The sequence below is a fragment of the Lathyrus oleraceus genome, chromosome 2 (assembly GCF_024323335.1).
Source record: "Lathyrus oleraceus cultivar Zhongwan6 chromosome 2, CAAS_Psat_ZW6_1.0, whole genome shotgun sequence".
NCBI classification, from domain to species: Eukaryota; Viridiplantae; Streptophyta; class Magnoliopsida; order Fabales; family Fabaceae; genus Lathyrus; species Lathyrus oleraceus.
The window spans coordinates 477,836,681-477,848,675 of NC_066580.1; the positions used below are offsets into that span (position 1 = coordinate 477,836,681).

General features: G+C 32.2%; 1 protein-coding gene across 1 annotated transcript; it reads left to right on the forward strand.

Moving 5' to 3' along the window:
• Positions 1-2,599: 2,599 nt before the first annotated feature.
• LOC127120582 (polycomb group protein EMF2B) lies at positions 2,600-9,842 on the forward strand. The gene is made up of 15 exons (XM_051051056.1): positions 2,600-2,743; positions 2,894-3,048; positions 3,514-3,569; positions 4,623-4,687; positions 5,023-5,075; positions 6,017-6,070; positions 6,151-6,210; positions 6,955-7,001; positions 7,093-7,217; positions 7,452-7,722; positions 8,394-8,442; positions 8,868-8,951; positions 9,039-9,118; positions 9,283-9,372; positions 9,459-9,842. Exons 2-15 carry the CDS (start codon positions 2,923-2,925, stop codon positions 9,580-9,582), a joined length of 1,284 nt encoding a protein of 427 aa, XP_050907013.1. The 5' UTR covers positions 2,600-2,743; positions 2,894-2,922; the 3' UTR covers positions 9,583-9,842.
• The last annotated feature ends 2,153 nt before the right edge of the window (positions 9,843-11,995 follow it).

Below are 11,995 nucleotides of genomic sequence, written 5' to 3' on the forward strand. Positions count from 1 at the left end.
AGTGTTTGTGAGGGTCAGGATTTTCCCTATGAAAAAATGCATATTAAGGCACTTTATCGTGCCTCAATCGTTCTTGGTTGTCAGTCATGTTACCTATAATTAAACTAGAAAAAACAGAAGAGAAAAATCAAGCCTAGAGGAAAGACATTCAAAATCAAACCAAACAATGCAGAAATACATAATAAAGAAGTGCAACTTTATTCCTAGAATGAAGTACTAAAAAAATATGGAAGTGCGCTTTTATAGTTTCCCGCAACTCAGAAAATGCAAAAATGGCAAAAACACAAGGAAACGAAAATGGGACATAACATATTGCTCATGAAACTACCTAAAATGAGTGTAACTACCTATATATTGATGTTTCTTACACAACCTAATGTTCCTATTTTGTAATGCATGTAGAGAAAAAAAAAGAAAAAAAACTTGGATTGAAAAACTTACCAAATGTGTAGTTGATGTTAAGTCACTTAGAATGAATGAATGTTGAGAAGTAATTGATAAACTACTTGGATTGAATGGAGTAGAAAAACCACTTGGATTGAATGGAGTAGAAAATGCACTTTAATAAAGAAGCTTGAGAAGTTATTGAGAGTGATTTTGTTGAAAACGAGGAAGGAGGAAAGTATGGCGCGTATTTGACTCAAACTCTGTCCAAGAGTGTATTTCCGTAAGTTGTTATGGATATGCATTTTCCTACTATTTTTTTGTCAAATTAAGGGTGTGATTCACTTAGCAATGGATGGAATATGAAGTGAGGTGCGTACGAAAATGTATCTCCGAATTCTAATGGACATTTTTTGTTTTTCACAAGGGTGTGGGGAAAATAAGGGATTTTTTCCCACCCTTAGGGCGTGACTCACACCACTGAAAACCCAAATTTACCCTCATGTGTTTTCTGAGATGCATATCCAAAAACACCTTAGAATACCTTATCTTTCGTAAATCATGTAGCCACCCTTTTTTTTTTGAAATTTGTTTGAAGATGCATATGCAAAATTTTCTAGGGTGTATTCAGAGATACTTCTCTAAAAATAATCCTGAATCTCATTTACTTCGTACTTCTCATTGAACTGATTTATTTAACCATTCAGTGTCATTTTTGGAAATGCATATCCAAAAATGTCACGCGGGAAATTGAATATATCACCATCTTGCATGATCATCTCTCTCACACTCGATATCATTTCTATAACCCCAAACCTTATCAAAATCTATTCTCAATCAACTTTTTAACTTTAAATCATCATTCTTGTGTTTTATCACATCAAATGGAGCAAAAGAAGTTGTAATTTAAGGTAAAGTTCACTCATTTCATCCCTCATTGCTGCATTAATCTTTTATCTGAGATGAAAAATGAACGTTGAGTCCATATGTGCATATCTAAATTTACATGGTAATGTTTCGAATGTGCATATCCGAATTTTCCTGCTACTGTAAGTTTTTAAAACCATTTTTTAATTTTGGTTTGTATTAGATATGTTGCACCCGAATATGTTTCGCAAAGCTGTTGTAAGTAATGATGTAAAATTGGATGTAGTGATGGTGTCGTCAACGATGTAATCTTGATACGATTTAATACATAAGTAATATATATTTAGCAATGATGGTGTAAATATCGGCTATTTTAGTTTATAAATTTTATGGTTTGCATTTTATATTTTTGTTTACACAGTTTTTGTTGTGATTCTGGTTCAGGGTGATAGCAGATATGCATATCCAGATACATTCCATACTAAATTTAAAAAAATACAACAAGGTAGTTTACGGTTGTGCATATTCGTAAAGACCTTTTTTTTTGTAAAAAAATATGGTTTATCCAGAGATGCATCTTCGAAAAGCTCTCTGATGACATGATAAAGTTTCTAAGGTCCAAAGTGACCAAAAACTTATATAAATAGGGTATCTTTCATCTCATATTTTCTACAAAATACACCACAACCAGAGAATGAATGCATATCCCCACCTTACATTTGTGTATTTCAATGGCGCAAAGCCGACATTTCAATTTAGGGTCACTGATGACACACCTCTCACCGATCTAATATCCAAACTGAATACACTCATGCGATATTCAGATAATCAGAGAGTTGTCAAGCTTGAGTATCATTCATCCTCGTTTGACAACGAATGAAAGATACAGTTCACCAACTTTGAACTAAAGACATATGAATATTTAAAGGTCATGTATAATACATTTTACCGTTACGTATCAAAGGGTCCGATTTAAATGGATGCGAAAATTGCAAGATTCGTGACGATATTATCAATATTATTGCAATGTTCGAAACTACCAATTTATAACGGTATGTGATGTTAAATTTATGTTAACAACTATGAGTGTAATGTTAAGTGTTTTAATTTACGGTCTTTGTTTCTGGTTTGAATTATCATGGCCATTTTCGGATATGTATCTCCGAATTATACTAGATACACTTTCGAAGATGCAATTCCAAACTAAAATTAAATATAATAAGAATGACTCACTCGTTTGCGTGCAATTTTGTAAAAAATAGATACATTTCTGAATTCTTTGAACATTTTTGAATTTTCACAAAGGTTTGCGAGAAGATATGGAAATGGGAAAATAAATATCTAGAAATAATGCCCATAAGATGGGCCAACAAACTAAGCCCAATACATATACCTACTACCCTTCCCTTATAGCAAAAAAAAAAAAAAACACTTCCCGCAGATCTCGTCATCGTCTACGAAGAAGAGCTCATTCTCGTTCTCTCTCACCTTCGTAAGCTTCTCTCACATCGATTACTTCGTTTTCTGCTGCAATAAGCTTTACAATAAACCTTTTGTTTTACCTAACTGTGTTTGAGATAGTATATTCGTTTGCGTGAAAGGTGTAACAATGTGTATTTGATTTCGATTTCGTGTTTTGTAGGTGTTGAATTTCATCAGAGGCATTTCAACATGTGCCGGCAAAATTCTCCGGTGCATAATTCCGCCGAAGAAGAAATTTCAGCTGACGAGAGTCTTTTGATTTATTGCAAGCCTGTTGAATACTACAATATTATCTACCGTCGTTTTCTTCACAATGTAAATTATATTGCTGTTTTATATCTCTGTATTGATTTTGTGATATGATCAGTGTCTTTTACTTTTCGATTCTCATTAATTATGCGCCATAAACACCATTTATTGTTTCTGTGTTATTTTTTCTTCCGGTTATGGCACTTAAATACTGAAGATAATTTGATTTACTTAACGGAATTAGCTATTATGGATTGCTATCTATGTGACACTCACACCTCTAAAAAATGCATGTCAGTGTCGGTGTCTGAAACTAACACTGACACCGGTGTCGATGTGTCTTGTTTCTGGTGTCTGTAACCGAATGCCTAGATGAAATATAGCTGGCTGATTTTTTCTGATTGTTGAACATTTGAAGCGGTCTTAAGCTTTTGTTTGATGCTTTTATTCTAGGTTTGAATGTTACTCTTAAAAATTGAATGAAAATCTACTGATTGATACTTACATGGTTGGATTTCATTTCACTTGCAGCCTAGTTTTAGAAAGAAATGTTTGAGCTATAAAATCAAAGCAAGGCGCAATAGGAGGTAAATCTTTCAACTATTATATGCACGTATTATTTAATTTGTTTTTAGTTTCATCATTCCATTTTTGAAGTACATCACTCTTTATACCATTTCTGTATTTACTGCTAATTTATAAACTCAACATAATTTTTAAGAGTTGTGCTGCTGGACTTTAATTATCCGGGGATTCATGCAAGGCAACAAATCTGTGTTTTTTTTTGAGAAAAAAACAAAAAACATTATATAATTCATCAGTTTATGGGTCACTGAAGAGAAACCAGCCCCTTTGCTTATAAAAATAGGAAATACAATTTTCAGATATTTATCTTATGTAATATGCATTGTTTCATTAAGGAGCTGTAGTTGAGGCAACAAACTCAAAAAAGCATATGGGTCACTGAAGAAAGCTGTTACTGTTAACATTAAGAAAAAAAGAAAACAATACATTGTTTGGTTATTTTGCTTTAATTTTCTACACAAACTAACTACTCAAGCATGTTATTCATGGTAAAAATAAAACAATAAGATGGTCCATATACAAAATCTTGGACTGCTTGTTGCATTTCGAGCCTAGTCTCAAAGACAGAATCAAACAGTTCTTTGACATGATGACATGAAGGAAATTTTACTGCTATCAATATGAGCATGACATTAATGACATGCATCACTTGAACTGTGAAGGGCATGCCTAGTGTACACCAGTGGCATGCACCACACCGAGGGGTCAACTCCCTAACCAGTGAGGTGCTGGTTGCTTGTGGTGCCCACTTTAGTGCCTTGGACTCCCTTGACAAGTGATTAGTATTCAATTGTTGACAAGTGATTTGTGTAAGAAATTGTCTTTTTTATGAGCAACTAAGCCAAACTGCAAAAATAGATGGATAAGTTTTTAGAGGGGCACAGGCTATGCTGATTAGTATTTCCATACTTTTGGCGGGTGGATTGATTCCTAGTTTAAGTAATCTGCACCTAATGTCTTTTTCAAAATTTACGTTCAACAACTGGTAATCCTTTTGAATGTTTGTTGGAGTAACGATTAACGAAATGAGTTGTTCTGCTATGTGTATCTTGAAGGTCGCGAGCAGGAATTGTGATTTTCAACTATAGGGACTGTTACAACATGCTTCGAAAGACTGAAGGTACTATCTAATCTAATTATTACTCACTATGTTCAACAATGCATCTTACTGTTACCACTGCCTTCCTATGATGAGTACATTTTTTGAGAGCAATCAAACTAGTCAACATTTTGCCAGAGATGCTTATGGCGGATAGTTTTCGAGTGCAGTACTGTATATCTACCTTAAATTTGTACGAATAAGATTTTGTAAATGTTACTCTCTTGAGCTATCATTTTTATTGCTCTTTTATATTTATTTTAGTGTTCTGTCATTTTATTCTCTCTTGTGATTATTTCTTTCATATAAAAAATGATTTTAGTTCTGATACATTTCCTGACTCCTTCCAAATGTAGTGACTGAAGACTTTTCTTGTCCATTTTGCTTAATGCAGTGTGCGAGCTCTAAGGTATATATGCTGTGGTTTGTATTATAGTATTTGCTTGTTTCATTCATAATTTAATAATTAGGGAGGTTGTTGTCCCTTTTTGCTTTGTTGGAAGTTAAGAAAAAAATTCGAAAACTATTTTCACGGAAAAATGGATGAGTCTATGTAGTTTGTGATTGGTTCTACAATGTTGATAATTATTTTTTAAAATAAACTGGTTTTGTAATATTGATGTTAGCTAAAAGTGAGTTGAATTAAAGTGTTTTATTTATGTGTGGATATATTTACAGTAAGTTGAATAACACATTTGAGGTTAAAATAAATTGCTCTCTCTTCATGAAAACTTTAAATTCCAGCTTCACTTTTATCTCTCATAAAAGTAAATTCAAACTTGCATCTGGTAGTATTGGGAATGTTAACTGGATGCAGAATTTCAATATTTTTTATCCATCTCAACCTGCTCATTTTATGATAAAAAGATTTACTTTCCTAATTCGTGCTATAACTTAACAAGACAAATTGATGATGACTTGTTTGACACTCTTTCTTTTGGCTATTTGTTCAATTCAGTTTTATACTAGAGCTATATGACCTAGTCTGTTAAGGCTCCATTTACCTTGTGATTTTTTTTCTTTCATTTTAGCTGCCAATAAGATGTGGGACTCTTAAAATGAACAATGTGAGGGAAAGAAGATGAAATGCTAGTCAGAGACGATGCATTTTTGGAAAAAATAAAAAATTCTTTTGGCATTTTCATTGTTTCTAAAAAATGCATACACTTGATCACTTTAAGAGTCTAGTATCTCTTTGTTAGCAAGTAAAATTAACACAAATTTTAAGAAATGAAAGTTGATCATGTTTTCACAAAGTAAACGGGGACAAAGTTTCACATTTTCTCAAAATCAATAGTTTGATTTTCCATTTTCTTTGCCAAATTTTTTAACCTCGGTTTATTTGTGCAGGGCTTGCGTTTACATCTTTGTGCATCACATGATCTGTTCAACTTTGAGTTCTGGGTTAGCAGCTGTACCTATAAAATCAACTATTAAATATTTGATTTATTCTAAATGGTTTTTAAACTAGTTCTTTTTTATAGGTTACCGATGATTACCAAGCAGTGAACGTCTCTGTGAAAATTGACATATTGAGATCCGAGGTCAGAACCTTCTGAAATTGGATTTGTGGTCAAATGTATTCTTTTGCTAGGGATTGTAAGTTGTATTTAGTTGCCGTTGAATGTTGATTACATTCAGAAGTAACTCACTGGTACTATTTAAAAACTAAGAGCTAGCCTAGTAATACATTTATTTCTCCCTTGTATGATTAACAGAGGTGTTCTCTTCCTATTCCTAATGACTTCAGACAACATGTATCCCATAGAGTCTTGTTTCTGCAATGATTATGATAAAAATGCTGAGAGTAGTTTAGCTTTATTGGAGCTGTTTAGGTTTATCGGTGTATTGATGATGAAATGCTATAACGTGTCCTATAATTAAAGAACATCTTTTTATGGTATCAATTTCCACTGCCATAGGGAAGTGACTCTGACCTTAATATGGATCTATATCTCATGCCAGGATCAGATGCAGATCATGTTTATCTTGTCCCTTTTTTTCTTGCTGCTGCAAAATGTGTCGGTTGCCTGATGTATTGATATAGGTGTGTTAGGCAAATGCTGAACAAAGCATGCCAGTTTAAAGATGGCCTAGCACTAGTCTGTCATACCTGGAAACTTTCAACAGAACATGTGTCAAATGTGTCATCATGTTACTAAGATTGACTAATGAAACTTCCTTTTTGAATGACTACTTGATTGGATTCTTCATTTAAAGTGTATGATTTGGTTTTGTTAATTATTTAATTTGTTGACATGACATGTATGCCATTTATTTTCATGCAGAATGTTGCTGATGGAGTAACTCCACAATCAGAAACCTTCTTCTTCTGGTTAGTTGTTTATATCTAAAGCAGTCACTGATCAATTTTTTATTTTATTTTTAAAACCGTTGACTCTTAAGTTATTTAACAAACTATACAGTTCAAGACCTCTAAAGCGCCGCAGAGAAAAAGACTCTGTTCAAAATGAGAAGCACGCCAATGTAAAGTTCCTGAAGTTGGATTCACCAGAAGGCACACAGAATGGGATACCACAGAAAAACAATGGTATATTTTTTTCCTGCTATAAGTATACAAGAAACAATTTCAAAGACAGTATAACGAGGGCCTAAAGCACATTAAATTGTCTATGATCCAATGCATTGATATTCCTTTATTGTAGTATATGGAGGGGACGGATACCCACTCTTTTTTTCAAGTTTGTTAATTAAGAGTAATGTTAAACATTCATTTCCCATATATTCTTTGTGAAATGGACTGAAATTCCAAAATTATTTGTAGATATCCTGTCCCACAAAGGGGATAATATGTCTAGAGCATCTCACACTGATTTGCAAAATGAGGGAAATGGCGGGGTAAAATTTGGTCCTGATCATCCTAGCACCACGGATCACCTGGAACGTGTAGATTCTAGTGTTAACATTACAGGTGTTTCAATTGCCATGCCCCAATCTTCTGAGGACCCTGAATGTGGCAAATCAATACATAGAAGTGATCCTGCTTTGCCTACTAAAGCAAAGAAATTAAATGCGGACCGTTCAGACTCAAAGAAGTATGTTGACTATGTTCGCAAAACTTTGTTTCTTATCTTGGAATAATTCCTATTGTGTATTTTTTGAAGATCTAAACTTCAGTTTTAAATGAATTTATCATATTCGACTATTTTAAATTCTCTTTTATTTAATTTATCTACATTATTGCTTAGCTGTTCATTTAATGAAATATAATTAGTTTCTACCAATGTTTTAATAACCGGACTGGGAATCGAACCTACAAAACCTCTGGGCTAGTTCAATCGGTTCAACCCTGAAATATAATTGGTTTCTACAATGTTTAAAAAAAACGGTAAAACCTACTGTGGTTCAATCAAGTTCATTTATACTATTGTCAAATGGTTGAGCTGGTGCTGGTCGGTTAAGTACGGTTTTTAAACATTGGTTTCTGTGTCACATGCATATGGGTAAGTGTGTAGTTGCTGATAGATGTGGTAATTTTTTAAGCATCAAATTGTATTCGTTTAAATTCTAAAAAATGTTCGATATTTGTTGATAATACAAAGCCAAATGCCTCTTTGAGCTGTACGATTTGTGTATTCTGTATTAATTTCCTGTCAGCCATGTTCTGTGATTGAAGTTTCATACTGTTGCCTCATCATTTTGTTTTTGAATCTTGTGAAGTCCTGATATGAGCATTTTGTTTCATTTTTTCAAATTGTTTCTCCAGTCGTATCCTCCTGCAGAAGAGGCAGTTCTTTCACTCACATAGAGTTCAGGTAATTAATTATCTTAGATCTCTCTGATTTTTTATTCACTTAATGTGCCTCGTAACATGTTTGGTGCATGGATTATTTTATGGAGAAGTTAATTTCTATAAGTGAATTACAGAGTCTTTTGATTTTATAACTGTAGATACCCCTTCCTTTTTTTTGTTCAACAGCTATCTCGCATCCCTTATATGGACTTAACCCTTATATGGATTTAATACTATACTGATTATCCTCATTTTGTAGTTACCAATTACTACTACTAGGTTTTAGAAATTCAATTTTATCTTTGGATTTAATAAGATAATATAATGTATGGTTTAATCCATACAATTTTCATATTGTCTAGCTTACACTTTTTATATCGATTAATAAGATGAAAAATTTGATTTGTTTCTAAGTCCATCTATTATTTTGTTGTGTGTTAATTGAAGCCCATGGCACCAGAACAAGTGGTATCAGATCGTGATAGTGAAGATGAAGTGGATGATGCAGTTGCTAACCTGGAAGATAGAAGGGTAGGCTTAAAATATATTTCAAAACCTTGTTTTTCCTCTTTTACATATTTCAAAACTGTTGTTTATTGTTGAACCGTGATGTTGCAGATGCTTGATGATTTTGTGGATGTTTCCAAAGATGAAAAGGAGTTCATGAATCTGTGGAACTCTTTTATGAAGAAACAAAGGTGTCCAATGATGGCCATGATATTAATATTTTACTTTTGTTTCTTTTCCCCTTTAATAATACTATGATTTACTAGTTTACTTGCTGTTGCAGTATAAGTAAACCAAATGTTGTGTATCATGTGCATGATTATTGTTGATTTATTGTGTTTTTACTGTGGTGTAGGGTACTGGCTGATGGTCATATGCCGTGGGCTTGTGAGGCATTTTCGAAGCATCATGCAGAAGAGCTGATCTCATCCCGAGCTCTACATTGGTACTCATTCTGTTCTTTTCTTTCACTATTAGTTCTTTAAGTTCTGTAGTTTCCCTGCCAATTTTTTTAAATATTCTCATATTCAGGTGTTGGACATTATTCATGATCAAACTTTGGAATCATGGTCTTCTTGATGCCTGCACAATGAACAACTGCAGTTCAATATTAGAGCGCTTCAAAAACGAGGGATCAGATACTGTCACAAATTGAAGACAAACTGACTCAACCAAAACAATATACAGTTTTCCCTGCCTTGTACTTTTATTAAGTTGTATAATATTAGTCATATTTACGGTGTATGCAACTAAAATATGGGGGTGGGGTGGGGGGAGGTCTCTTTCAGGTATGTTTCTTACTGAATTACATATCTCGTAAATTATAAAAGACCAAAAAAAGCTCTTTAAAATAAATATAAACATGTATAAAGCACTCAAGTTTTATAATATCTGCTTTTGAAAAAAGTTTTATTACATCATACAACTTTTCTCTGAAATTCATAATGTTGTCTTCTTCACGTTATTAGTTCTGTTTTTTTGCATTGAATTGGATTGTGGGTGATTAATGATATTCTGACATAGGAATTTTCCTTGCAAGTGTTGCATGTTCGTTGTAATTTTAAAAAAATGACTTTTTTTGTATTATTAAAAATTGATTTTATAAAATAGTTTTTTAAATATTATAAAATTTCAAAAAATTGATTAATTTGACATCTTATTATATAAACATACAGGTCGAACTCATTTTTTCAAAAAATTACATTTCAACGATGATTTTTATAAAAAGTTATTTGTGAAATAGTTTCAAAATTAAATAATTTTTTGAAATTTTAATATATTATTTTTAATAAAATAATAAAATATTAAAAATAGTATTTTAATAATAACTATTTAAATTAATTTTTTATTTAAATTTTTTATGAAGAGTATTTTATGTGAGAAATTGCACTGGAAATTTAAATAATGAAAGTAAATTGTAAAAGAGTAAACCAATAGGGTTGGAAAGATTGCACTAGATATTTATATACAAATTTGATTGAATGTTGACATAGTCATGTTTCGAAGAGGTATTTTTGAGAGTTTCATTATAAATTTTGAGCTTTTGCACACAAATCTTTAATAGAGATTTATTCTCAATCAAATGACCGTTTTTACACAGGTTACGCTATTGAATCATTTACAGATTTATGACTGATCTCAATAATCAAAACAATTTTTTTTCTTGTTAAGCTTGATAAACCAATAATAGATATTACATAAAGTTGATCTCAAGAATCAAACTCTATCTCTTAAAGGTATCATACTCTTAGGAATATAAACGATCAGAACGACTACTTACAAAAATATATTCCTCACAAGTAAAACTTCACTTAGTAGCACTAAGGCAAAAGTGAATAAAAAATATTTTCCAAGGTGAGATAAAGAGAGAAATTTCAAAGAAATATGAAAATGTTGGAAAGTGATATGATATGATGTGAGAAAGACCCTCTTTATATAGTAGTTGAAAATATCAAGAAAGGAAATGATCCATGGACTTAATTGATTGTCTAATCGATTAGCAAAACGCTCTAATTGATTAGACAACTCACATGTAATCGATTGTAAAGATTAATTAGGAAAGTTTGGATATATAGTTATAGGTTATTAATGTGTTATATGTAATATCTCGTATACTCTTAAGTGCTCTAAATATTGTCAGTTAAGACAAATGGAGTGATTAGTGGACTTAAAAGATATCAATTCTTATTAAAAGAGACTGACATTTATTAATAATTACAATAAGGAACATTTTGGTAACATTAATAATTGACCAATTACTCGAGTAGATAAAATATCTATACTTGAAGATATTTTCTTTACCGACTTTTATCCTCACCTACATATTTATCTTCTTTTCTCTACCACACTTCTCCATGAGATATATAGATTTCCTACGACACCTTTCTTGTATCTATCAAGAAAAGAAAACAAAGAGAAGAGAAAGAGAGAAAGGAAAAGAGAAAGAAGATAAAAGAAAAAGAGAGAAAGGAAAAGAGAAAGAAGGAAAGAAGAATAGAGAACTCAAGGAAGAAGAACAAGGCTATGGGAAATCATCATCATCACCACCAAATCATCTCAATTTCTCCAACATCTTCGTCTATCAAGGTGAGTTCTTAGATAGAATTAGCTCTTGGGAGAATTTGCATGAAAGAGGAAAAAACCTATGATTTGTGTTGATTCCATGATGAATTTGTTGTTGTTCAGACTTGTCCTTGCCACTATGTGTTGATACTATGATGTTGTTATTGTCTTCTTTGATTACATGTTTGCATGTGTGTTTTGTTTCTTGAAGTTATACCTCCTAATCACTTTATTATTGTGGGGTTTATGTTTTGGAATGGTTTAGTATGGTTGATTTTGGAAGAGAAGATGTTTAGAAGAGGTATTAGGGGAGAAGAGAAACAAATCAATCGATTGGTTTTGGGTTCTTCTGTTAAATAATCTATTGGTTCTGCTTTGAAAAGGTGAAAACTAAAAAGAATAAAAAGCACTCATGACAATCAATTACATCACTGGACCAATCAATTGGTCCATTGTTATTTTGTGAAAATTTGGCAGGAAGTTCATGTCAACCGATTGGTCTCTAA